The sequence below is a fragment of the Trachypithecus francoisi genome, unplaced genomic scaffold, assembly GCF_009764315.1.
Source record: "Trachypithecus francoisi isolate TF-2019V2 unplaced genomic scaffold, Tfra_2.0 Lachesis_group20, whole genome shotgun sequence".
NCBI classification, from domain to species: Eukaryota; Metazoa; Chordata; class Mammalia; order Primates; family Cercopithecidae; genus Trachypithecus; species Trachypithecus francoisi.
In genome coordinates this window covers 21,766,814-21,794,316 of record NW_022681466.1, presented here as the reverse complement: position 1 = coordinate 21,794,316, position 27,503 = coordinate 21,766,814, and the positions used below count along the sequence as shown (strand labels likewise).

Sequence of the window (27,503 nt, the reverse complement as noted above, 5' to 3'; positions counted from 1 at the left end):
GCTGGGGGTCAGCGGGCCTGCAACCCTGGAGTCAGTGCACTACATTTAACTTGAAGGGGATAAACCTTACTTCCTCCTCCAGGGAGGACCAGGAGGAAGTGAGAGGAAAGCCTGGGGGCAAGAACACAGGGCCCCCTCCTTCTCTTATCTCCTCCTGCACGCCAGCTCCAAGCCCTGTCCCTCTCCTGACAGCACTCTTGCTACTCCAAGTGTGGTCTGTGGACCAGCAGTACTGGCAGCGCCTCGAAGCTTGTCAGAACTGCAGCTCAGGCCCCACTCCTGGGCTGCTAAATCAGGATCTGGTTGAACAGATCCTGTGGTGACGGACGCACATTCAAGTTAGAGAGGCGCTGCTCTAACCACCTCCTTCCCATTGCCCCTCACCCTTGCCCTGGCTCAGCTCTCCATCTCTCCTCCAGGGATCCTGGCCCCTCCCACTGGGCTCTCCTTTCCCCCAGTTAGTCCTCCAGCCCTGTTTCCAGGGTAACCTGCAGAGAGGTCACTCTAACCATGACATTCCCCTGCCTTTGATCTTGCAGTGGCTCCCCACCACCCCAAACGATGTCCAGACTCCTTAGGCCAGCACCTCTGCACCTACCAGGCTTTCAGCCTCAGCTCTGCCTGCTGCTTCCCAGGTTGGACCCTGTTGAGGCCACACCACACACACACACACCTCCAGGCGTTTGCACACACTGTTCCCTCACCCTGGAGTACCCTCTCTCACTGGCTAGGGAAGTGCCCACTCATTTGCAAGACTTCAGTGAAAAGTCACCTCTTCAGGGAAGCCTTCCTGCCCTCCTAGGGCCTCCACCAGGACTGCACAGTACCGGCATTCACTTCTGCTACTACATTTAACATCTGCATTCTATTTCTGGTTTACGTACTAGGCATGACCCAGCACAGATTACTTAATCATTTTGAGCCTATGTCCTCCTCTGTAAAATGGGAATAACTACCGTACCTGCCTCCTGGGCTTGTTATAAAACTGTAAGGATGAATACATTAAAAGCAATGGAACAGTTCTTATCACAGAGCAAGTGCTTGATACACACAAATGTCAGTGTTATTTCCCCCACTAAATTTTGAGCTCTTTGAAAGCAAGCCCTGTCTTATTTCCATATCTCCAGCACCTAGCACACAGTAGGTGCTTAACAAATATGCATTGCAGGAATGAATAAAATGAAGGAATGATGACTGCCACTTCTGGTCTGGATTTCTGCCTACCCTGGGACCGTGACTCAGGCTGGGGACCACGGGAACTGTGTCAGTATCAGCGTTGGAACCCACCCTCAACACAGCCTGGTTTGTGGCATGCACCCAGCCAAGTTGTGGAGGCGGATGACTCTGCCTGGACTTGCTTGTCCTCCCTGTCTGGTCCTCTCAGCGGCTCCCTTCCCAGGACAGTGGGAAAAGCCGGGATGGAATCCAGCTGGCCCTGTCCTTCTGGGTCCCAGTCTCCCTTTAGTGGCGGCTGATGTCCCAGGGCCTCCCTTGTCTGGCAGCCCGGCCACAATGATCTTGAGTCCCCAGTGCCTCCCCCATCAGCCTGAGCTCCCGAGGAGGGCACTCCCCGATGCTGAGCTCCTCACCAGCCCTACTACTCCCCATACCTGAGCCCCTCCTCCCGCTGGGCTCCGTTCGGGGGGCTGCCTTCTGGCCATGGGGGGCCTTGGGGGGCTTGTGGTCTGGAGTGGGAGCCGGGCCTGGATGGGCCTTGCTGGCACAGTCCAGGTCAGGGATGGCCTTGAGCAGCTCTGCCTGTGTCTCTTCCAGCAGCCGGTTGATGTCCTTGGCACTATACTGGGTCAGGGCTGCCCGCTTCTCCTCCCAGTCTCGCTCTGCAGCCTTAAGAGGGAGCCAGGGGTCAGGACCAAGGTAGCTCTCCTGCTCCAGGAACTCTAGGGCCTCAGCCTCCTCCCCCAAGCCACAGAGGCAAGGAATAGAAAAGGAAGCCTCATATTTGATCCCACCTCCAGGAAGACTCTTTGACTTCTCGTGGGTATGACATGGCATCCCCATGGGTAGGAATGCCACCCTCATTATATACTGCATTCATGATAAACTTAGATCTATTTCTGGGCATTCTATTATTTCACTGACTACATAGTCTATTCTTGGGCAAACATCATAATGCTTTGATTATTGTAGCTTCATAATATGCTTTCTGTCTAGGAGGGCGAATGTCACCCTCATTATGCTTCTTAGACTTCCATTAGGGCACTGGCCCTCCTCCCCCAAGGAAAAAGACCCACATGACTGGCATTCCCCACCTTAGGAAGGATGGTCATAAGAATGTGTGAACCTGGCTCACGGCCCCATCCACAATCCCTGGCCCCAGCACCTCGACAGACACAGCCTTGTCCACACTTCTCTTGCCAGGAGTGTCCAAGCCTTTGGTGGGGTTGCTCCCCTTAGGGGTAAGAGAGGCTCCTTCAGCTGGTCCGCTCAGCTCGTGCAGGTTCAGCGGGGGGCTGGGGGGTGGCATTTCGAAGTCTACGCTCTTGTTGAAGTCAGTCTCTGCCGTCACCTTCTTTGGGGACTGACTCAGGAGATTGTTGGGGGGTGGCCACACACCTTCATCCACTTGCCTGGGGTTGGGAGAGTTGGGAGCAGCTGTGAGGCCAGTAGGTAATGACCCTTCTGCGGGAAGGCTGGCCTGAGGGAGATGGGGTGGGAGGCAGCATCCTGGGATGCTGCAGGAGAGGTGGGAGGGCCTGGGGAGGAGTGACTGCCCCTGGTATAAGAGGAAGCCAGGTCTACAGCATGCAGGGGTCACAAGGCAGAGCTGAGGTGCCAGTTCAGTCAGCACGTCAGTGACCTTTGGGGGAGTTGGGGTAAGGGTTCAGTCTGACCTATGGGTCTGGGCCCAGTGTGTGACCCCATGGGAAATCAGAGGTCAGGGACAGAATGACCTTCGGATCTGGGCCAGTGTGTCCGTGACCCCGCGGCAGCGCTTGAGGAGCCCATCCAGGCGCTGGGGCTCCTCCTTCAGGAACTTCACCGCCTCCACCTCCACGCGCAGCACCACCCGCATCTTGCTCTGCAGGCCCGGGAAGTGAGCTTCGGAGACAGGAAGGTATGAGCCGGGGCCAGAGAAAGCACCGCAGACTGGGAGGAGGGGATGGTGGCTGGAATATGGCAGACTGCCCCGCCCTGGACAACATGCTGCATTCGCAGGCCCCAGACCCACCCTTGAGCTCCGTCAGCGTCTCCCCCAGCTGCTTCAGCAGCAGTGCCTTCTCTTCCAGTTCGGGGCCAGGAACCAGCCGGTGGTTGTGGGACACGTCCCTCTGGATCTTCTCCACCGATTTCTCCAGGTCACTGCAGCCACAGAGAGACCCTCTCAGCTCTTTTGGCCTGAGATGCCAGCCCAGCCCCCTGAAATTGGGCAGCTGGAAAGAAATCAGGCCACCAGTTGGATCAAAAGTAAAAGCAGGAGGCTGGGCGTGGTGGCTCATGCTCGTAATCCCAGTACTTTGGGAGGCTGAGGCAGGCAGATCTCTTGAGCCCAGGAGTTCAAGACCGGCCTGGGCAACATAGGGAGACCTCGTCTCCACAAAAAAATAAAATAATTAGCTGGGTGTAGTGGCAGGTGCCTGTAGTCCCAGCTACTGGGGATGCTAAGGCAGGGGGATCGCTTGAGTCTGGGAGGTTGAGGCTGCAGTGAGCCGTGACTGTGCCACTGCACTCTAGCCTGAGTGACAGAGGGAGACCTTGTCTCAAAAACAAACAAACATAAAAGCCAGCCACCAGACCACATGCTCAAGTAAAATCTGCAATGCCAAATCTCAGAGATGAGGAGACTTCAGAAGCTCTCCCTAAGAGGTGCCCTGTACCATCTGTACCCCTTGGAAGCTCTGATCCTCAGCAATATCTGCCCAAGCATCTCTCATTGTAACTTGCATCCCCTGATTCTATTCTGCCAAGGAAGCAGAGAGAACTTGGTTGCCTTTCAGAGAACCAGAGGCAGAGCACGTGCCCCTGGGGAGGTCTCTTGTTTCGGGGGAAACTGCCATGTTCATTGCCCTTCTCCCAAATGATCCAGCCACACAGCCTCCTTCCTGAGGGCCAAAGCTGCTTTAGATTTTCAGCTAGTGTATGCTGAACTTGTGTCATTTAAGACCCTACATTCTTCTAAACTGTAAATCAGATCAGGTCATCCCTCCTGCCATTGAACCCTAAATGGATCCCATCATCCTGAGGCTAACATCCAAACTTTTCAGTGCAGCCAAGAAGGGCAGGAAGATGGTAGTTGAAAACTTGGTTCTAGAGTCAGACTGATCCAAGCTCCAATCCTAGCTCTGCCCTTGCCAGAGGAGAGATCTTGGGCAAGTTACCTAATATCTCTGGACTTCAACCTCCTCGTCTAAAAAATAGGGATGGTAAGAATTCCCCACTAGGTGTGGTGGTTCATGCCTATAACCCCAGCACTTTGGGAGGCTGAGGCGGGCAGATCACCTGAGGTCAGGAGTTCGAGATCAACTGGCCAATATGGCGAAACCCCGTCTCTACTAAATATACAAAAATTTGCCGTCCATGGTGGCATGTGGCTGTAATCCCAGTTACTTGGGAGGCTGAGGCAGGAGAATCACTTGAACCCAGCAGGGGAGGTCGCAGCGGGCCGAGATCGTGCCACTGCACTCCAGCTTGGGCAACAGAGTGGGACTTTGTCTCAAAAAAAAAAAGAGTTCCCCCTTCATGGGGACCATCAGGTGGACTGGATGAGCTAATGCAGGTGGCAAGGGCTCAGTGCCTGGGAGCTGCTCTTGTTTTCCGTGCCGCTGTACCCCTCGTCCCATCTGGCTTCTGCTTAGAACCCTTCAGAACTGCTCTGAGGCGCTACTTGTGCTGCCCTCTCTGGCACTTTATAATGCTGTTTTCTCTGCCTAGAATATTCCATTCACTCATTCACATACACGCACACACACGTGCTAACTCCCACTGATCCTCAGGTCTCAATGGGAAGCTCTCCTCCAGCCCTTCCCCTTGTGGTTGCTGGGTCTGCTTCCTGCCCTCCAAACTGCTGAAGCTCCTATTGGCTGGGTTGTGCAGCCTTCTGGACTACTAACCCCAGGCAGGCAAGGACCATGTCTTTCAGATTCATCTCCGGTTTCTAGCACCTGGCATGGTGCCTGGTGCAGAGTAGATTTCTGGGAAATAATTGTGGAATGAATGAACAAGGGAGAGAAGGAACTGCTGCCCAGGTAGGTCATCTCAGTTCTGTACTTGAGTCGCTGACATCTCTGACCCAAATGTGGAACTTTATATACATTCCTGTCAAATCCCATCTGTTGGATTTCAGCTCAATCTAGGTGCAAACAACTTTTGAATTTCAGTTCTATCATCCAACAGATTTGCTCCCGCTTAAAGCTCCGTGTCATCAGCAAATCTTATCAGCACACCTTACCCATCTTCATCCAACTAACAGGTGAAAAGACAGACTGGGTTGGAGTCAAGGGCAAAAGCTTGTGACTTAGCAGCACTACCAGTTAAAGAGCTATCCTGTATTATGCATTTACTGTATGCCAGGTGCCACACTCAAGCCTTGGCTTTCATTACTTTGATTAATCCTCAAAACAAATCCTGGAGGTGGGAACAGTTATTATCTCCAGCTTACACACAGACAAACAGTGGCTCAGAGCCTAGACTACACATCCCAGCCCGCCTTGCAGTGATAAGTGGCCATTTAACTGAAGTCTACCCAATGGAAGATGAGTGGAAGGAGTACATGCTGCTTCCAGACCTGGCCCACAAAAACCTCCCATGTAAGATCCTCCATGCTCCTTTTTCTTTTTTTGTTAGTTGGAAACTCTCTGGGTGATCTTGGAAAACACATGTTGAAGACAGCAGAATCTCCATCAGCCTGAGTCCCTGAATGACTGCACGGAGAAGAGCCACCCGCCTAACACACCCAATACTGTTCCATGAGAAAGATATGTTTATTACTTTTGAATTATTAAACAATTTGGGAGCTTATTTGTTATAGCAAGCTACCCTAATTAATTAGCTATCCTAACTAAGACTCTGGCATTAAAAAAAAAAAAAAAAGGAAAAAAAGATATTCAAAGAGATTAACTAGTTAGTCCAAGGTCATACAGCCATTTTGTGGCAGAGTAGGATCTACTCACATCTGACATCAGCCATTGGTTCTGCTGTATCTCATTTCCACACTACACCAACATCACCCATGCTGCCCCCAATCCATACACTGTCCTAGCCCAGCCCTCGCCTTACTACATGGGAAAGAACAACTCCCCTGCTCGTATGTGTGATACCTGACTGGTCCAAGCTGTGCCAGTTTTATAAAATGGTCACTCCCAAACATCACTCAGAAGAGGAAGAGACTGTCATGTAAAGGACTCAAATAAGACTTCAGGAGATGACAACACTGCAACTCCCAGGCAGGAGGGACTAGGCCTCCCCACTTGATTTTCTCATCATCCAATCTGCCAAAGTTGTGGGGCCTCTAACCTGGGCAAGTTCTGCAAATAAGTCCCAGGCCAGCTAGTCTAGACAATGGAGGAAAAAGTGGCTAGGCTTTCCAAACCCGGATTTAGTCCTGGAGGAGTCAACAGGGAAGAGTCAAAATGGAAGCAGCTAAATAATTTATGGGGCCCAATGCAAAATGAAAATGTCACCTCTAGTTTAAAAATTATTAAGAATTTCAAGCCGGGCACGGTGGCTCAAGATTGTAATCCCAGCACTTTGGGAGGCCAAGAAGGGCGGATCACGAGGTCAGGAGATCGAGACCATCCTGGCTAACACGGTGAAACCCCGTCTCTACTAAAAAATACAAAAAACTAGCCGGGCGAGGTGGCGGGCGCCTGTAGTCCCAGCTACTCGGGAGGCTGAGGCAGGAGAATGGCGTAAACCCGGGAGGCGGAGCTTGCAGTGAGCTGAGATCCGGCTACTGCACTCCAGTCTGGGCAACAGAGCGAGACTCCGTCTCAAAAAAAAAAAAAAAAAAAAAAAAAAAGAATTTCAAGATGGCAACAGCAGAGCATTATACCAAGCATGGGACCCTTCCAAGCGTGGGGCCCTGAATGACTGCACAGGTGGCATACCTACAAAGCTCGCCCTGGGTAAGGCAAAGGTGGATTCCAGGACCTAAAAGGTCTCAGTCAGCAGAGGCTGCACCTAAAGGCAATGCCCAGACAGACCTTAAGTGCTGGGCTAGATGAACAGGTGAGTGAGTCAAGCTGAATGAAACAGAACCAGTTTTAACTTCCAGCAAGTTGCCAGGAAAGAGGAAGGGGCATAGCAAATTGGGGCAAGAGTAAGTGTGCAGGGGTTATGGCCAGAGTATGGGGTAGGGGGGTTGCAGGGTTAAAGCCTGGGAAGGCTATGGGAGCTGGGCAGGGAGGGCCTTCATGGCCAAGTTGGAGCCCAGTATCTGCCCAACCCGGAAGAGGCAGGAGCCCCCTTTCAGGAGGATGGAGAATCCTGCCAGAAACAGTACTGCAGGTCCCAAGCTCTCTGAATAATTGGTTTGATAATGGGGCAGGGGGTGTGGAGTCTGTGTTCCTGGAGAACCAAGGCTCTCAGGGAGCCAAGGACCAAACACTTATAATGACAGTGGCATAAATCTGTCCTTTCGTATCTTCTGGCTCTGTGCTTTTAGATCTCCTTTAATTTTCCTTTAATGTCTCGGTAAAATTCCTTTTGAATATTCCAACCCCCCTCCTCTGGGCTGAATGAAAAGGGACAAGGAAAGGATAGAAAATCTGGAGAAATGGAATTCCCCGGGTGAGGAGAGATGGTACCTGCCAATCTGCTTGGAGATCTGGCCGGAGTCATCACTAAGTTATTACACCTAGAGTGATGGGGTGGCTGCTTCTGGCTTATGTCCCCATGGGGTGGCCTCTTACCCTATTTCAGCCACATGGTGTCATGGGAATTGTTGCCTTGGGTCTTGCTGAAATGCACATGTACCACTAGGCTATGTGGGCCCCAGACTGAGGAGCAGCGACCCATCTCAAGGAGCTCCTAGCAAGAGGCTCATTTATGACTTAGTGAGGAAGCTGGGCTCCAAGGAGCAGCCTCTCCTGGCTCCCAGAGTCCCCAGCCAGTACAACTCAACCCCTTGTTGAAAAGAGAGGTGAAAAGCTTAATGCTGGGTACAGATGAGGACACTGGGACACAGAGAGGGGCAGGAACTGCCCTGATCACTCAGCACCTCAGGGCTGGCACTGGACTCCAGGTCCCCTAATGCCCTGTATCACCAAGAGGGGGTCCACAGGAAGGAGCAGGGCCTCTTGTCTCAGATCCCTATCACTGGCGAGGGATAGCAGGGTGGGGGTGCTCACTCCCTGAATGGACACTGAAAGGCAGCATCTCCCTTCAAAGGTGCCAGACAATGGAATGGTTGGCCAGACAGCTATTTGCTAAATTTGGATCAGAAGACTGTCTTCTGTTAACCCCTCCATGCCTAAGCATGTGGAGGCGGAGTGTTCATGATTCCTCCTTCCTTCTGAAAACACTTCAGCCCTGTTCCAGCTGCACTAGGAAGGAAGGTGGGTTTTCCTTGGCTGTATCTGGACTCAGCGATCAGGGAATCAGATCTCCAATGGTGGCTGGTCAGCGCCAGGCTACAGCAGTGGCGGCACCTGAACGCTCCACCTGAACGCACTACCCCAGGGTCACTTTGCACGGGCCACAGGCCAAAATGAAAGTAGGCAGAGGGCAGAGGGAAATCAGGCAGCTGGCCAGATGACAGTGAAGCTGCAGGCCACAGGAAGCCTGAGTGTGGATCATTATGAAGCAAGACCATAGCAAAGCAGGCATCAAGCCAGAAAAAAGAAATCAGGAATAATGCCAGCCGATCAAAGGTTTGTGGGTCACACAGAAATCAGGCCAGAGAAGGAAATCAGGCTTCGGAACAGACCAACGCCACCTGTGACTCAGAGGGAAGGGAGCTGCGCCTCCCAGGGAAACCAGGTGGCGGGTCGCTCCGGCCGCACCCCCACCGCTCCCTCCCCCGCGGGCCCAGCCTCACTTGAGCTGCTGGGTAATAAGCTCCTCGTCGTTGAGATAGCGCAGCCGCTCCTCCTCCACCAGGGTGCGCTGCCGCTGCAGCGGGTCCTCCTGCCGCCGCGCCGCCTCCGACACGCGCATGCTCAGCTCTGCCTCCGTGCGCTTCAGCAGCGCGCGCACCGACTCCTGGTTCTGTAGCTGCGGGACGCACGGACGGATGGACCCGGGTGGGGGGAGCGGAGGCGCGCGGCAGGGGAAGGGCCGGGAGAAGGCGGGTAGAGGATTGCCCAATCCAGGGCGGGGCTCGGCAGAAGATGCAGCTGCTTGGCTCCGCCTCAGGCAGCAGCGAAGGGGTGGGATGGCGAAGGGCAGGGGCAGAGGGCTAAGTTCTAGGGAAGAACAGAGGCAGGAGGAGAACGGATGGGGATCGTGGAGGGGGGAACGTTTAAATGGGCCATGCAAAGGGGCAGCTGCATGGCTGTGGCCGCAAGCAGCAGTGACGGGGTGGTTATTGCAGGGGGAGGAGGGCAAGGTTAAGTTCTGGGGAACATGAGGCAGGAGAAGGGGTTGGGAATATTTGCGGGACAGGGTGTGGCCCTATGTGGGTCCCTGCCGACAGTGCGGCGCATGGTTGTCGCTTCCATCATCTCGGAATGGGGACGGGACTGGAATGAAGGACTCAAGCGCTGGCGTTTGACAGAGCTTCCACGGCTGGGACAGGAAGACCAAGTTAACCATTGATCCAACCCAGTTCCAAGCCTGAATGGCGGGAGTGGGCAAGATCTTATCTTTTGCCCAGATGGCAATTCTCTGCCCCCTCCCCAGCCTGTCTCTGCTCATTATCCTCACCTGACGGGCCCTGGGCCCGCTTGAGGAGCGGACACGGCGATGCCAAGCTCCTGACAGGTGGGACCATCTGCCAGGCAGGGCCAGGGGAGACTGTCAGGGCTCAGGAGGGAGGAGCTGAGGGGACTCGGGGGAAGGGCTCTCGCTGACTTAGGGAAAGGGTTGCAGGGCAGGAAGGAACTGGAACTGCCCCGAGGGATACTGACGAAGGAGGGGCTCAGTGGGTGACTGGGTCTCCAGGAGGGCGATGGGGACTCAGGGAAGGAGAAGGAGGGCTCAATGAGGGGGATACGGGCGAGGGGTAGGGCCTTGGTGAGGAAGCGGAGGTTCAGCGAGGGGGCGGAAGCTCAAGAAAGGGGAAGGGGAGAAAGGGTTCGGAGAGAGATCAGTGAGCGGCGAAGGACTCGGGCGTGGGAGCTCTGGGAAAAGGATGAGGTAGTAGGGGATGGGACGGGACTTGTGGCAAGGGGCTTCGACCAGTAGGTGGGCGTTGGTGGGGCGGTGCCCGGGACGGGGCGGTACCTGGAGCTTGCGCAACTGCTGGAGCTGGCCGCGCAAGTCACTGGCGCTGTTCTGCAGGCCTCGCAGGTGAAGCTGCATCTGCAGCCGGCTAACGGCGGTAGGCTGCCCTGCCTGGGTGCTGCTGGCCGAGGGCGGGGGCGGGCCGGACACGGGGGTGGCCCCGCTGCTCCGGCCGCCTGACCCACAGGCTGCAGAGGACCACGAGGATGGGAGAAAGTGAACAAACTGTGAGCCTGGGAAGGACTGGGCTGGGACAGGGTCCTCCCTACTCTCCGCCACATAGCCAGAGAACCCGGTGGCTCTGACTACCTGCCCCAAGTGGCCAGCCCTAAGTGTGGGGACCAAAGTGCCAGGGCAAAGACCTCTTGGGCTAAGGCCAGTGATGTAGCTATTGCTTAATCCCCACTTTATAGATTAGGAAACAGGCTCTGAGAGAAAAAGGATGGGGGAGGGGGAGGGTCACTCACGTGCTGAGGGGGTAGCTGCTCCGTTGGAGCCTTCAATCTTCTCACTGTGGCACAGGGAAAAAAGCCATTAGGGGGTCCAGGCCAGCCCCAGACCTCCAGAGTTGGGTGGGACCTTAGATGTCATCTCCTCCAGCTCTCTGATGTCAGGATAGAGTCCCAGAGAAGGGAAGGGATTCACCCAGGGTCACCCAGTGAGACACTGGCAGGGCCGATGCCCATTTCCCCTTCCTCCTGCTCCACCCCCAGGCCCTGGCAGTGGTGTTGGGAGAGGGGCCTCACCTGGGGGTCTCAGGCTCAGAGCCTCGCAGTAAGGCGCTCTGCACCAGGCCTGTGAGGCTGGCAATCTGCTTCTCCATAGCCTCCATGCGCTCCCTGGGGAGGAAGGGGGTCTGGGCAACCTCGCCTCTGAGCATAGGGTCTCTCCTGCCCAGCCCCCCATTCCTAAATTGGTAACCAGAAGAAACACCGTCCCATCCCTGGCTGCCAAAACACAGACAATGCAAAGGGCCCCAGTGCCTAAGGATCAAGTCCAAAGCTTCCCATCTCACCTTTCACTCCCTCCCTAAAGGCTGCATGATCTCTCCATGCCTGGCAATGCTTTCCCCTGCCTGCTCTGCCTTTCTCCTGACCCCCTCCCAAAAACATTCCACAGACCCCAGGAGCCCCAAGGAACCCCTCCTTCCACACCACCCTGCTCTCCCCACTAGACCAGGACAGGAACTGGGTTTGCCCAGCTTGGCATTGACAGTACCGTGTGCAGTGCCTGGCACACAGGCCACATAAGAGCTGTGTGAAGGCCAATGGCTTCTCACTGCTCAGCAGTGCTGCCTGAGGGCGCAGGTTACCTACTGCCCTGGTTACCTTCTCCAGCCCTGCACCCTTAGGAGGGAACTGAGTGATGGGCAGGGGCTTCTCAGCCTGGAGGCTAGGTACCCGAATGTGCTCCTTTCCCCGTCACCATTTCTCAATAGCACCCTCCTCCCCAGTGGACTTCAGCTGTCCCGGTGCTGGACAGCTCTCACTGCTACAAACTCTTAAGCTGGAAAACCACTAAAAGTGGTTCAGCCCCTCAATTTTACAGTTGGGGAAACCGAAGCTTAAAAAATGGATGCAAACACAAGTCTCCCGAGTCCTCGTCTGGGGACCTCTCAACTACCCCCTTGAGTCTTGCGGATGGGAGAAAAATGACAAGCTGGTCTTTCCAATGCCCTCCCTGCCACATCCAAGATGCTTTCTGGCGACCCTTCAAGACTACTCAAGGTCTCCAAAGGACTCCGGGATCTCAGTCCAGGACACACACCTGCCACGGACTCTGCCGTGCACCCTCTCGGCAGCGCACCCCCCAACCCCAGTCCCTGAAGCCTGATTAACGTCCCTCACCTGGTCTCCGTGTCCTTGGCTGGCACTGGCGGCCCGAACCCAACCAGCGAGCGCTCCCCAGGCCCAGGGAAGAGCTCCGAAGGGGGAGCTCCGGCCGTCGAGGCGCTCCCCGCGCTTCGGGTCTTCCCTCCAGGACTCTCGGCGAAGACGGACGAGGAGCCCGAGTCCTTGCGGAAGGACTGGCGCACTGGCGAGCCGCGGCTGGGCGGCCCCGAGTAGGGGCTGTGCGGCGGCGGGGGGCCTCCGGGGGGCCCTGCCATGTCGGCCAGCTTCTGCGGTGACGAGGGCGGCAGGCGGAAGCCGTAGCCGTCGCCGTACAGCGGGCCGCCGCCGCCGCCCGCAGCCTTATACAGGGAGTCCTCCAGATCCGACTGCAGAGCGGCGGCCGAGTAGGTGCTTAGCGAGCGCACCGAGCCGCGCTTGTAGAGGCCGCCAGCTCCCGGGTAGGCAAACGGGTCGCCGGCGGCCGCGGCCAGGCTCAGACGGCCCTCGTGCAGTAGCCCGTAGGGGTCGGCATAGAGACCCTCGCCCTTCACCAGCACCATGCCGCCCGCCTTGCCCGCCAGGTCCTCGTCCGGCTTCACGTCGCGCCGCTCCAGGATGGCGCTGGGGCTGGGGCTGACGCCCTGGGCGGGCGGGGCGCCTCCCAGCCTTTCGGCCGCGTGGTGCACCGGGCTGCCGGCGTACGAGGGCGGGCGCCCCCCGGCGTACGAGAGACGCGAGCGCGACGGCGAGCCGGACTGCAGCCCGGCTGGCAGCCCCGACGGCAGCCCGGGCGGCGGCGAGCCTGACGCCAGGTGAGGCGCTGGCGACAGATTGTTGAGGCGCCGCGTGGGCGACGACTCCCGCGACGCGTACACCATCTCTCTCTGCGCAGAAGACAGCCCGGAACCCCACGGGGCTGGTCACCAAGAACACCCCTGCCCCTTGCTTGAGCAGCCAGCATCTCCTCCCTGACGCTTAGGAAGTCCCTTCAGGTCTCAGCCCTCCCTCCATCCTGCTGCGTCTAGGGCCACTTCCCCATCAGGGTTTCCAGCATGGCGGAAAAGGTGGCTGATGAAGAGGCACCAGAGGGGTAACCTTCAGCTCAGCTACCGTGAGGGGTGGGAAGTAGAAGGGGAAGCGGTGGCTCCAGCTCCTGAGAGAGGCCTTAGAATATCTGGAGGCAAATTAGCAAAATCTCAAGTGGACAGGCCGGGAATGGAGAGGAAAGTAGCAGGTGGGAGAGCGGCTCTTCCCTAATCCCTCAGCCCCTATGCTCCCTTCTCCAAAACTGGCCCTGGTTCCCGATGACAACTCCCCAGACCCTGCTCCCCTGGACCCCATGTGCCCAGCCTCCCCAATGCCCTGGGCATGCCCAGCCATACCCGGAGGTCCCCGTTGGTGAGGTGTGAGCCAGGGAAGGCAGCGTAGAGGGGCTCCTTCCTATAGATCTTGATTATACTGCGGTCCTGGATGTCCCTGGGAGAGGCGGGGAGACGGGGTCACCACCCATCCCCTAGCCGTGCACAATGAGAAGGGGTGGCTTCTCTAGGCCAAGAGAAGAGGGGTGGCCAGAGGCACCGGGAGCCCCAACTCTTTCCTAAATCCTTTGCTCAGGTTGCCTGCCACAAGCACACACCCCGAGCAGCCTCCACCCCGGCCTCTTCCTGGTCTCAGGCGCCATTTTCAGGTTAGCTCAAAGCAAAGGGAACCAGCGGGGGTGGATGATTTAGAGAGGGGGTGGGGCTGAGATGGCCCAGGAAGGGGGCGGGGCGGTAGGGCTCTGGGAGCGGAGGGGAAAGGCTGAGATCGGGTCAGGAACGAGCTGGGGAAGGGCCGGCGGGGTCCAGCACCCGGCAGAGGAGGAGTGTGGGAAAGCCCTCCCGCATCCCCCTGGGGCTACGCCCACCGGACGTCCTCCAGCTCGTAGAAGACGTTGCGAGCCTCGTCTTTGATGAGGATGGCGGTATTGGGCGACTTAAGCATGCCCATGGTGAGCTTCTGCGGGAACATATGCGCGATGAGTGCGTGCAGCGTGTCCAGGCTGCTGACCTCGTGCGTGATGTGCACGCGCCGAGTCTCCTCCCCGAACTGCAGGAACAGCACCCCTGCGAAGGAGACACCGCCCTCGCTGTCACTGCCGCCGTCTCCACGCCGCCCTCCAGGAGAACGCGGGGAGCTTTCGGGAGCTGCGCCAGCCCCGCAGCGGCAGGGTCTGAGGCCAGACGCCGCCCCCGAGTGCAGGTGCACCCAGGCACCTCTCATGCTGCCGGCGGGGGCGCCAGGCCGGGTCTCCGGCCTCTCAAGGCACTCACTGGACTCCAGGCAGTTGGAGGAATTTGGACAAGGAAATGGAAGTGGGGGTAGGAGCAGGTGGGACGGAAACTGAGAGGAAGTGAGCTGATAGAGAGGTTGGAGAGAGTTAGAGAAGGGAGATGGGAGAGAAGGGAGGGATGAAAGAAAGGGACAGAAAAGGAAGCAGGAGGGAGAGAGGAGGCTTGGAGGAAAAGGGGTCGGGTGGGGATGCTGAGGGCAAGAGAGAGATGGAGAGAAGCTGGGGTTGCTGGTGGAGAGAGAGCAGAGCTTGAGGCGAGGTGGCATGCTGCAGGGGAGGAGGGGGCTCCAGGGAGTGAAGAGCAGAGGGAGGAGCCTGTGCCGGGAGGGAGGGTGGACCGGGCGGGCAGTACCTGGGGAGCGCAGCTTGGTCTGGCTGGCCGAGCGGGAAAGAGGCAGGCTCTGTCGGAAGCGGTTCATCCTGCTGAAACCCAGGGGCAGCTCGGCCTCCGACATGGTCTCCAGCGACTCGGCCGAGGCGTAGGACAGCTTTGCCGCCTGGTCTGCCAGCCCGGGCTGGGCTCCCTGAGTGTGGCGTGAGCTGCGGGTCTGCAGGGGCCAGGCAGGGCGAGAGGAATCAAGGATGAGCACCCCGCCTTTACTTGTCACTGCCCATATCCAGGCCTGGGAAGGTCCTGCCAGCCAGCGACACCCAAACAGATTACAGACTCCTGGCATGGCCACAAGAGAGTTCCCCAGTCTCTCCCGGCCTTGGCCTCCCTGGGACACCTGGCAGGTAAGGAGTGGGCAAAGGACCCAGGCACCCTGGGAAGACAAGAGGCCATGTGAATGGGAGCCATGGGCACGGCTGCTATTTCAGGCTTCCGAAGAACAACAACAACAACACAAATTTGTTACCGAGGTGAGCAGCAGAATAGTTGAGCAAATTGGGGAATTAGTTCCAGACATTAATTAAGTGGTGGGTTTGTGAGCAGATAATTTATTCTTCATGGAGTTCAGAGGGTGGGGGTGGGGGTGGGAAGCAGGGCCCAGGGAGAAAGCAAAGAGAGTTGGGACCCCAGGATCCCAGCTTTGAGGGGATGCAGACCCTGACAGAGCTGGACAGAGGGAATGTCCTTGATTTAGGGTGACTGAGAAAACTATCCCAAACTCCTCAAAGCCAGCTGCACCTGGATTTGAGATGACCTGCCCAGTGCCCACAATGCACATGTTAAGTCTGATGTGACACACATGCACACATGACACATGTGCCAGGCCTCAGCCCCTCCTTGCAGGGCACATGCTGCCACACAGCCAGCCAGCCTCCCCCAGGACCCTCTGACAGACAGCAGCCACTTCTCTGAAGCTGTAGCTGAGGCTGATATCTGGCTGGGGGTAGGGAAGGATGGCAAAGGATAGCTTGATGGCTCTCTCCGTGGGGGAGGAGGAGTCAGGATTATTTCAACCACACTTTAAGAGCCTACTTTTGGCTGAAACCTGGGGATGTCACTCAGGACCACAGCCCCTGACATTCTGCCCTAGTCCCTGGGCAAGAAATCTGGTGGTTGTACAGAAACTGATACAAGGAGTGAGGTAATGAATCCGATCTACATCTTTTCATGTTATGTGCATTATATACACATATGTATTACATATATATATACTGTCAAGAAATAATGTTGCCCAATTATATTTTTTTGTAAAACAAATTGTCTATTTTTAACAACAAATCACTCAAAACCATTAACACTGGTTATCTCAGGGTTGACAATTTTATTTTTTTACTTTATAGATTTCTCTATAAAACTGTGTGAATAGATTCCTTTTATAATTAAAAAAAGACAATAAAATATCTCTAAAAAGGAATCATTTATTCTCCTCTTCAGCTCCCTCTCTCCCCAATTCCTGATTTACCCCTAATTAATCTCCATCTTCATATTAACTCAATTTAATGTTCCAATTGGATTAGCACTCTTAAAGGGAGAGCATCGTCTTCTGATGGGCAGTATCCCAGCTGTACCCAAGGTGGCCTTGAGGGTTTGGGGACCATAATAGATCAGATGTGAGGATCAGGAAGCTTCCCCTCTCAAGCACAATGCCTTGACCACTGGGTGGGTGTGGGTCTTGGAAGGAGGAAGGCAGCATAGAAACAGGCTGGGGGCAGCAGGGAGGGGCCACTTGTGCTTGTGACCGAGAGGCTATGGCTCAGCTCTAGGCTGACCACCAGTGCCAGCCCACACCCCTCTGTCTCACCTTCATCCCAGCCGAAGGGCGGGGAGCTCTGCAGCAGTGTGGGGAACCAGGTCTGGTCTAGTGGTCATGGGGTTGCCTGGCAACTAAAAGGTCAGTGGTTGCCAGGCTGGTGCAGATGAGGGGCTACAGAATTCAGGCAGCATGAGGCAGCCAGCAATGATGAAGAGTAGGGGGTGGCCATGGTGGCAGGGGGGACACCAGTGAGGTGCCAGTAAGGAGGTGGAACAGGGGTCCAAATGAAGGGAGGCAGGGCAGGGATCCTGGGGGTTGCCGCCTGCCAAGAAGGCAGAAACCAAAACCCTGGGAGAAGAGATGCCCACATTCCCTGCTCCACCACTTCCTGGCCCCATGGGCATCTTTCCATTCTCACAGCCTGTACAGAAAACCCTCTCGAGAGGAGGGAAAACCTGCTGCCACTTCTCTCCATCCTTGGGCTGAGACAATAGGGCAGAGGAAAGTGAAACATCCAGAAGGACTTCCCCACTGTAAGGGAGATGGCAGAAGAACAAAACAGTGAGTCAAGCAGAACTCTCCAAAGATAGGACAGGGGTCGCCATGGGAGATAGAGAGCGCCTATCACCAGGGTGCTTCAGGGAGTGCTCATGGATCTGAGATTCCCAGAGGTTGTCCATAGACTAGGAGTCACTTGGGAGCTTTTTAAAATACCCTTTCCAGGACCCCATATTCACTGAACCAGAATCTCTGGGGATTGGAGCCTGGGGTTCGAGATTTTTGACAAGTTCCTAAGGCGATTCTGATTTCTAGGTTTGAGAATCAAGGCAGAGTCCATGATTCAGTAGCTAATGAGGTGAGCTACCATGTAGGGCTCACCAGGAGCCAGGCACTGCCAGGAACATGCATCCCCTCTTTTTTTTCTCTTTCTTTTCTTTCTTTTTTTTTTCTGAGATACGGCCTTGCTCTGTCACCCAGGCTGGAGCGCAGTGGTGCGAACATAGCTCACTGCAGCCTCAATCTCCCATACTCAAGTGATCCTTCCACCTCAGCCTCTCTCCTCAGCCAACAAGTTCTCACTACATTGCCCAGGCTGGTCTCGAACTCCTGGGCTCAAGCGTTCCACATGCCTCGGCCTCCGAAAGTGCTGGGATTACAGGCATGAGCCAGCACATCCGGCCTTTTTTTCCTGTCTTTACAACAATTACATGATGCAGACATTGTCGTTCCACTCTACAGAGGAGAAACCACGGCTGACAGGATATGTAACTTGCCCCAGATCACCAAGCTAGTTAGCAGCACACTGGATGGAATTCACCACTAAGCAGCCTGGCTCTTGGGTCCATGCACTTAACCACTACCCTCAACTGCCTCCTCCAAAGAGGCTATGCTTGACACCGTGACTTTGACTGCATGATTCTCTGATTCAAGGACTTCTTGCAGTGCTAGGAAGAATGCATGCAAGTAAGACACCTGGGGAGTCTGGGTGGGATGCCTCCCACCCCGTCATGATGCCTGGGACTTGGGAGGCCAGAGACTCCAGGAGGCAAGCAGGTGCCTGAGGCTGCTCCCCAAGGGGTCAGCAGGATACCCTGGGAGGGGCAGACAGCTCTCTCAGCTTGGAAAGGCCAGAGCTCAGGAGGAGGCAGGAAGGTACCTATCCCTGAGCTTAGCCCTCCACTTAGACAAAAGGCTTGAGGGTGTAGGACTGAGTCTCCGCCTAGCACTGACCAGCCCCCACGGTGGAGAGTAAGAAAAGGAAGAGGGACCCATCACAGTTACAGGGCCTCCCTGGGAGCTGAGATATGAATTCAAAGAAGAGGGCCCACAACAAGGGTCTAGGTCCCTAACTCAGAGCCAGCAGTCTCTCCAGGCTAGGGAAAATGTATGCCATTCCAAAATGCCCCTCAGGGGCTAGGGATGCCTAGGGACTGAGCATTTCTAGCCCAGACCCCCAGCAAGGGTGGCCCAAACTCCCACTCCATCCCCAAGCCCCTGACAGGCAAACCCAGACTCTCCCAAAGCAGCAGCCACAGCCTGCAGCCCCAAGGCCCACCGCCCATACCAGAAGGTGCCCGTGCAGACGCGCACCCCAGCGCAAAGCCTGTGCAAGGGAGAGGCAGCGGCAGGGGAGGGAGAGCACATGCAGTTGTCATGGGAGCAGAGGCATCACACACTGACCTTGAAACTCCAGTAGTTTGGCTGCTGATGGAAATAAGAGAAGAGATGGTTATGAGGGGGCCCAGGAGGGGAAAAGAGGGGCAGGGGCAGGTTAGAGACCCTTGGAACTCAGCACTGAGCCCTAGGACAAGGGCCCTCCACCCTCCCAGGAGCAGGAAGGAAGTCATGCTTGATACATCCATTCTCTGCTGAGACCTGGAACACCATGGTATACCCAGGATGGCCCCAAGCAGGCGCTACAGTGACTCCCCACAGAGTTACCGGTGGGAAAAGGCACAGAGGATGGTGATAGAGCAAACCCATGAGGCAGTCACAAGAGAGGAAGTGACAAAGCTGAGCTGTGGGGTCAGAGAAATGGCAGGCCAGGGAACAGTGCTTGGAAGAGGTGGCATTTGAGATGGGTCTGGAAAAACGAGCAGCTGGAGACTGGGAGGAGAGGCCTGCTGGGCAGGGGGTATGGTGTGGGCAAGTGCCCAGGGGCAGACAAGTGGAGACAGAGTTGAGGGAAGTCACTAGTCCACGTTGGCTGGGGTGCAGCTGGGAAAGTAGCAGATTAGGCTGCAAAGGGTGAGGAGTGGGAGGCTGAGGCCAGAGGATGAGTGGCCATAACTGCTGAGAGAAAGTATTTAGACTTCTGGGTGGACAAGCAGAAAGTGTCTGAATGGAGCAGAGTGGGATCAGAACTAGACCCGGGGCAGGGGTGGATAGGGTGGATCAGGGTGAATGGGGCAGAGGTCGGAGGAGGGGGACTAGGGGCCAAGGCCAAGAGAGAGAGGCCTATACAGCATGATGGATCTAGTTTACAGAGCAGAGCAGCCAGATGCCAGGAACCTCACTCACTGGGCAATCAATGGCTGGGGAGCTGGGGGCAGTGAAGGGAGTTGGGGAGACTGGGGACGGTGGCTGGCTGGCTGATTGAGGAGTGCTCCTCACATCCCTCTTAGCATCCCTAGAATGGGAAGCCGGAGAGTCCCCCTCATTTGCAGTAACCGAGGGTTGCCCTACCTTCCCTAGAGACCAGAAGGCCCTTCCAGATGGCTTAATACAAGGAAGGAGCAGCCCTGGGGCTGGGTTGGTTCTTGGCAAAGCCGAGGCACCCTGCTGACCGGTGCCAGCCTCAGCAGGGAGATGGAGGCAGCAGATGGCCTGGCCTGGGGGTGCCTGGCACAAGCAGACAAGATCCCCAGGCCTTAGAGCCACTGGCAGAGGACAGGGACATCCAGGGCACCCCTGGGGGAAGAAACACCATGACAGGGTGTCCTGGGCCACCTGAATGCTTTCCTGGCAGGGAAGAGGTGGAAGGGGCTGAGTCGAGGGGCACTCTGGCTGGAGGCTTTACCTAAGGCAGACCTTTGGGGAGGGGGTGACACTGGGCTGGGGCTGGGACCAAGATGGTCATTTGCCAGGACCCCCTCCTAAGCCATCATCCCCATCATTCCCCCAACATTCACTCTGGAAAACAAACAACAAACAAACAAACAGTCACATACCAGGCAGGAGAAGGGGACAACAAAGTCTGTAGTCTGTGTCCCAGCCAATGCCTGGAATCATCTCTGGACTGAGGCCACCCCCAGTGGTGCTAGGGGATGCCCACAGGTACTGAGGGTATGGGAGACCAGAGGCCAAGTAACAGGCTCCAGCTGCAGCTGACTGTGGCCTGGGGAAGGGGAGGGGTAGCAAAGGGAGTGGGCAGGCAGAGGGCACCGGAAGGTTTATGAGGACAGTCACATCTGTAGACCCAGCGGTGATGGACCGCTCTGCAGAGAAGGCCTCGAGTCCCTCACCCACCACTACTATGACACCAGGCACGGGTGGCACACACATGGGCCACCCATAGCTCCCCGCAACATGCAGGCTCACACACAGCTGAGCACAGACTCTTAGACACATCTTCTGATAAGGACATCTCCACAGACACCCAGAGCGACACACACACACACCCCTACTGAGAGAGGGGCTCCCCAGTCAGAAACAGCCCTGGAAACAAACAGAAACTCAGAGACAGAGACATTCACACATAGACTGCCCCCACTCATACACAAACGTGTTCCCCTCCCTCCAGGCCCCTGCCTCGCTTACACACTCTCACAAGCACCACAGCCAGCCACAGAGGACAAGAGGTGCTGATAGCATTCAACTCACCCTCAAAACACCACAGCCACAGAAACAGAGACACAGTGCCCACCCACAGTGAGACACGCACCCCGGCTATCGAAACATACACAAAGCAATGCACACACCACACGCACACACACACACACACACACACACGGCCTCAGAGCCACCCATGTACAAAGAGAAAGCCCCTGGTCAGGGTGTCACTGTCCCATGCCTATCATGTCCCAGATATCATGAGTCAGGGAGGTGACCTCTGATGCAAAAGAGATAGAAGATGTCCTCTCTCCCACCCTGCCACCAATGTCAACACATCAGACTCAGTGTACCTTGTTCGGATGACTGGGGCCCACCTTGTTGTCCTGGGAGGGAGATAAGGACAGGGCCTACCACAGCCACACTGGCTATGGCCTCCACGTGGGCCTGCCCCAGGGTCCCAAGCCTGTGCACATCCATGGGGCAGTCACCTGGAAGGGACATATCACTAGCAGCAGCCAAGGGAGAGGACTGAGTGGCATCAGTGCCATAGGAAATACCAGTCAAGCCCCTCAAAGGATAAAGATGGAAGAGGGGCTGCACTTGTGGCGGTCACTTGGATGCATGAGAGATGTTGAGATCAAAATCTGGAGCTTCAGGCTCTGATCTGTAGAGCACGTGAGTGAATCCTGCCCCTCCATCATCCGTCCTCCCTCTGGAAAGTGGGAAGAATGATCCTCTTTCACGTTGGCCCCACCAGGAACGAGACACAGTCTCTTGGCAACTCAGTGTCTCTGGTGAGATAAACTGAGGTGGGGGAGGCCTCCGGGGATATCACTCATCCCCTTCTCTGTCTCTTTCCAGGATTTTAACCCATGGGACAGACTAGGGTGACTGAGAGCAAAGGGCTCCTCCCCTGTTCTTTAAGGTGGGACATTCCTAGTCACTCTCCTTCCAACTTCCAGCGCCCTTTACCTCCTCACCCTTTTCCAGGGTGTCTGTTCCTCCTGCTGTGCCCAGTACAGTACCTGGTGGATAGCAGGTGCTCAACAAGTATGTGACGATGAATGAATGTCAATAAAATAGGACCGAGCCATGAGTGGAGGGTGGGATCTCTGAATGCTCAGGTCTGGCACCACTCCCTCCATCTCCTGGCACCCAGCACTGCTCAGCCTTCTAGGCCTTTTCCCTGGGAATTTCCCAACACCAGAAACCCCCCAGTCAGGAGGGCAGAGGGCAGGGAGGGTCAGGAGAGGTCTGGCTGTCCACCCCAAGCCAAATCTTCCAGTACCAAAGCTGCCCCCCTCTGCCATAGTCAGGGAGGGGGTCTCACCTTCCCAAAAGACAGTGAAAGGGGGAAATAAATAAAGGGGTGAGTAGGAGAGACCCCAGCAGGGGCAACCACTTGTGGGGAGGAATCTTTTGTTTTTTTTTTTTGTATTTTTAGTAGAGACGAGGTTTCACCGTGTTAGCCAGGATGGTCTCGATCTCCTGACCTGGTGATCCACCCCTCTCGGCCTCCCAAAGTGCTGGGATTACAGGCTTGAGCCACCGCGCCCGGCCGGGGAGGAATCTTAAAAGGAGCTGGGGCAAAATGAGAGGTGTTCTAAGAGGGTAAGATGGAAGCATAGGACCCTAGGGACCAGGCTTTGAGAAACGCGGGAGGGGAGTGTCTCTCAAGGCCCCAGGAAGTCAGGCCAGGGAGTCCTCAAACTCCTGGTGAGAAGAGGAAACAGCTTCTTCCCTCTGGGAGTTAAGGAGTTAACTCCCTTCCTCTCTCCTCCATCCTAGCCACTGGTAGCCGAGTTCCTACTTCCCCTGCTGCGGGTCTTTCCCTCCTCAGCCCTCATGCCCTGGGAGTGGAGGGGCTAGGGCCCCTGGGGAGGCTTGGCCCAGCCAGCTGAGGTCTCTTTCCTCCCCTGGGCAGGCATCCCCAGCAGGCTCAGTGAGCGCATGACCCCTTCTTGACCTCAAGCCCCGACCACGCATCTTCCAAGGAGGGAGAGCAACCCACGGGTCCGCACCGGCTCCTTAATCCCCTGGCTCTGCTGCACCGGTGCACACACCCACCTCCCAACTCCCATGAACACGAGTCCGTGTAAACACTCGTCCCCCCGGCTGGGGCTAAGCCACTTGCCCCCCATAGGGCGCCTGCCCCCACCGTGATGTATATGCACGACCCTCTCCTCCAGATGTGCGGATGACACTCTCATCTCCTTCCCAATGCAGAGTGTGTGTGTGGGTGGGTGGGTGGGGGGGTGCTGTGGGACGCTGGGGGCGAGGGCGCACCCCGGGAAGGTCATGACTTTCCGAGGTTGGGGGAGGGGGCGCCAGCCTGATTTTGGAGTGGGGGCCGGCCCACGCCGAAGGCACCTAATGCAGTGGGGGAGGGGAGGAGGCGTTTCTCAGGGATCCGGAACCTGCAATGGCCTGGGCATCCCCCACCCCTGGATGGCTCTCGGTGCCGGGAAGCGGGCCCCCATCTCCGTGTCCCCGCCCCCCGCCCAACCCGAGGCGGCGATCCCGGCCCCCACAGCCGCTCCCCCTTACCTGCGGCCACAGGTGTACGCGGGGGGTCCCTAGCCCCAGGTCCTGCGTCCGGCGGGGAGGGAGGGCCCCTACTCCCACCCGCCCGGGCTCTTCTCTCCCCCGGCCGCCTCCGCAGCCGCGGCCGTCGCCGCTGGTGCCCTTTGCTGCAATGCGAGAGCCGCCGCGGCCGCCGCCGTGCCGGCCCGGGCCCCGGTCGCCCCGGTAACCGCGACTCCACCTGGCGCTGCGCGGCGCGCCGCCGTGCACATCCCCTCTCGCGGTCCCCTCCCCCGGCGCGGCCCCGCCGGCGCAGCCCCGCAGAGGAGCGGCGGAGGCTGGTGGCTGCGTCGCCGCGGTCACCCGATACGCCGGCCCGGCGCCCGGGACTCGGGTTGCAGCAGGAGGGAGGGAGGTTAGACAGCCTGGTGGAAGCCGGGGGAGGGGCTGTGGCTTGGAGTCCAACCTCTGGTCCCCTCCCAGGATCCTCTTCACTGCCCCCATCCCTAAAGGTCCCGCCTGGTGCAGGGTCAGGGAGGGGACAGTGTTCTGCCTCCTGCTCAACCTTCAGAGCCCACAGCTTCTCCCCAGCGGGGTCTTCGCTGTGCACCTTCGGCCTTTAACTCTCCCGTGACTTAATCCCTAGCCAAGTCTGGGAGACCTAGTATGCCTAAGTTTCCTAGATGGCCTCTGATCCTGCCCTGCTGTGTGGTTCTGGCCTTTCCAAAGTCTCTGGTCCTGCACTTGCCAAAAGGGAACCTCAGACTCAGCCTTAGGGGCAGGGAGTGTGATAAGCATCAAGTGATGACAAGATCCTATGCACAGACACTTTCCTGGTTAATTACAGAGCCCCAGGAGAAGGTCTGCTCAAGCGCTCCCCTTTCCCCCATCAGAGCAGATCCCAGATGTGGACAAGCCAAAATCCCCAGCCCCCTAGCCCCCTGACTTGGGACAACTGAGCTCACCCAGTCCAGCCTCACTCCTGTCCATCATCCAGCCCCTATCACAGCCCCAAGATGCTCCATCTGGGGAGGATCTCTGGGCAGCCAAGGCACCCCAACCCTGCCTGTGCGTATCACATCGTCCTCTGTCCTATCATCATCCCTGTCCTAGCCCCACTTTGGTCTCCACCATGCACTTGGCCATTCAGGACAAGTCTGTCCCACTTGCCATCCAGCCTTGAGGGCAGACACATTCCTGTTCCCCAAAGTTCAGCCAAGATGGGGCTTGGGAACTGGGAAAGAAATTGGGCTGAATGCCCTGTGAGTGATGCCAAGCATGCCAATCTGTTACTAGACTTGAGTTACAGTCGGCTAAAACATCCTCCCTCTGAAGGCCTGTCATTTCCTAGGTGGTCACAATTTTCTTTCTCTTCATTCTCCTTGAAAAAGCCAAGGCTTTTTGTCCTCTAGGGGAAGTAGGGTGTGTAAGGACCTGAGCACTCTGCTTCCACTGGATTCCCTGCCACTACCCCTCCTCTGCCTCCTACAGCTGAATATCCTCAAGTCAAGACCTCCCCTGGGCTGTCCCCTCCCCATTGCAACTCTGATGCCTATTTTGGGCCTCAGATGCCTATTTTTCTCCCATAGCAATGTCCAGGCCTAGCCAGGAGCCCAGGCCCCTAGTATCCTGCCTACACGTGCCCCTGTCTAAGCTAAGATCTATCTTCCCATAACGGACATTGAAGCCTGATGAGGAAGAGGGGAATAAGTTCAGAACAGATGACTTGATACCCAAGTCTTCTTAAAAATTAGAGACTAAGCCATGAACTTAGCAAGAAGGGTGAGAGAGACTTCATGCAGAACTTCCTGACGGTGGGACATCTGGAGAAGGCTGGATCTGCTCAGAAACGGAAGGGGAGGGTGTAGAGAGGGGAATAAGATGGTCCTCAGTGGGAGGAGGGCATAAAACCCACAGAGCAAGGTCAGGGGACTTCGTTTAAAGGAGAAAGGGATACAAAAACTTTTTTAAAAATCCTGAGTATCTTCCCTCAAAAAATTCCTTCTCCAAAGTCAACCAGGCTTGGGGAGGTAGTGACAGGGAATTAGACATCGGACAGATGTGAGTACGAGGCATAGAAGTCTCCTGAAAGTAGGGGCTTCTACACCAAAGAGAAAATGTTGCTAAATAAAAATCCTGAACACCCCCCCTCCAAAAAAAAATCCTCCCCAAAGCCAAACTCCACCATGGGCTTGGGGGGTGGGGTGGAGGTGGGTGACTCACCTGGGCCGGCTGGCCAGCCCCGGAGGGGGCGGAGTCGCCATGGAGGTGGGAGCAGAGGGAGCTGAGGAGGCACACGGGGTCCACTGTCCAGCCGCCAACCTGTGTGTGCGAAGCGGGGGACACCCCATTAGGGGAAGCGGGCAGGAGCCGCTGGGGTACTGTGACTGGGAGGGAAGGGCATTCCTGGGGCAAGCCTTGGCACAGATCTCATACTGCAGAGGGGTCTAGCGACGCTGGCAAGTCCCTTCCTTAGGTTGGGTATCTCTCTAACTAGAGCCCTGCTCTGTTTCTGGATGTCTGCCTTTTCTGTTAGACCCGGGGGTTCCCTGAGCCCAGGGCAGGGCCTTCCCTATCAGACATTCCTGAAATCCTCATCTCCACTTTATTTTTTTTGAGACAGGTTCTCACTCTGCCTCCCAGGCTGGAGTGCAGTGGCACAATCACGGCTCACTGCAGGCTTAACCTCCTGGGCTCAAGTGATCCTCCCACCTCAGCCTCCTGAGTAGCAAGGACTATAGGGACGAAACACCATGCCCAGCTAATTAAAAAATATATATATTTTAAAGAGATAGCCATGTTGCTTAGGCTGGTCTCAAACTCCTGGGCTTAAGCAATCCACCTGCTTCAGCCTCCCAAAGTGCTGGAATTACAGGCATGAGTCACTGTGCCTGGCCCTGTGTCCAACTCTTGGATGCCCCTCTGCACACTGGCAAGGAAGCTGCTCCTTACCATCTCCCCTTCCCCACCTCTCGTCCCCTCCTCACTGAAGGTGTCACATCTACCTCACAGAAATAGGAACCGCTGGGCAGGAGAAGCCTGCCCCGACCTGTTTCTATCCCACAGCATATCTTTCTTTTCTGTATCTTAGTGGAAGTGACTCTTCCCGCTTCGTTCCCCAAGACCACCCCACACCTAAGACCATCCTTCCAGATTCCTCTAGGACCTGTTTCCCATGGCCTTCTTTCCCCTTGGCATCCTCTGATTCATTCCTCCCTCATTCTCTCATTCATTCCACAAACACTGCCTGAGCTGGCAGCATGCTTAGGCACCAAGCATTCCATTGCAAGTGAATGGGCCATAGATCCTGCCCACTTACACTCTAAGTGGGGAAACGAACGAGTGAAAGAAGAAAGGAATGAATTTGAGGGTGGCTGGGCTTTGATTCATTTCCTAAGTATTTACTGAGCTCCACACTCTGTGCTGGTGAACATGCTAGAACATGTTAAGGCCCTTAGACATGCCTTCTTTCCCAGGCCTGCTGCCCCTGGAAGCTCCACCCAGCTGTTTTCATCCTTTTCCTGGCCCAATCTCCCCAAAGTAAGTCTGTGGCTAGGGCTCCTGATCCTTCACCAACTCCAGTCTTCCTAACCCCTGAAATTGACCATTACTTTACCACATCACAAGACACAAGCTCTCAATACCCTCTGCGCCCACGGATCCCTGTCAGTCGCAATGTCTGTTTCTCCCCATCCTTTTGGACGTCTGAAGGGCTGGTCACCCTCCTGCTGGCCCCTTATCCAAGCGCCTTTTTTCCCCTGGGACTTCCTCGTGGATGTAGAACATTCCTGGTCCCCTTTCCCCAAACATCATGGGCTTTCTCTTTTCTTAGCCCCCATTCCTCCCTGATGGCCACTCAGCATCCCAGGTCCACTTTATATCTGCTGTGACCGTGCTCAACTCTCCTGAAGCTGCGGCCTCTCTGGAGTCCTGAGTAGTGCATTTGGTGCCTTAAGAGCATCCCCAAGAATGCCCTACCCACTCCTCAAACCCATCTCCATATATTCCTCTCCCCCACCCCCAAACATTTCCCTCCAACCCTCCTATTTCTCTCCA

At 56.3% G+C, this 27,503-nt stretch overlaps 1 protein-coding gene across 7 annotated transcripts in view; it reads right to left on the bottom strand.

Moving 5' to 3' along the window:
• SRCIN1 (SRC kinase signaling inhibitor 1) overlaps positions 1–27,503 on the bottom strand; it is a 74,737-nt gene that overhangs the window by 18,820 nt on the left and 28,414 nt on the right. For 5 of the 7 annotated variants that reach the window (XM_033183258.1, XM_033183260.1, XM_033183257.1 and 2 more), the window contains exons 3-16: positions 25,671–25,769; positions 18,831–18,854; positions 14,858–15,053; positions 14,080–14,278; positions 13,556–13,649; positions 12,189–13,057; positions 11,088–11,180; positions 10,809–10,852; positions 10,342–10,529; positions 8,996–9,171; positions 3,191–3,321; positions 2,913–3,060; positions 2,342–2,588; positions 1,611–1,845 (exon numbers count right to left, since the gene is read on the bottom strand). In XM_033183258.1, coding sequence (XP_033039149.1) covers positions 1,611–1,845; positions 2,342–2,588; positions 2,913–3,060; positions 3,191–3,321; positions 8,996–9,171; positions 10,342–10,529; positions 10,809–10,852; positions 11,088–11,180; positions 12,189–13,057; positions 13,556–13,649; positions 14,080–14,278; positions 14,858–15,053; positions 18,831–18,854; positions 25,671–25,769 — 2,743 coding nt within the window. Of the gene's footprint in view, positions 1–1,610; positions 1,846–2,341; positions 2,589–2,912; positions 3,061–3,190; positions 3,322–8,995; positions 9,172–10,341; positions 10,530–10,808; positions 10,853–11,087; positions 11,181–12,188; positions 13,058–13,555; positions 13,650–14,079; positions 14,279–14,857; positions 15,054–18,830; positions 18,855–23,471; positions 23,967–25,670; positions 25,770–27,503 lie in introns of those variants that run through there. The other 2 variants (XM_033183256.1, XM_033183259.1) reach the window with 2 other exon arrangements.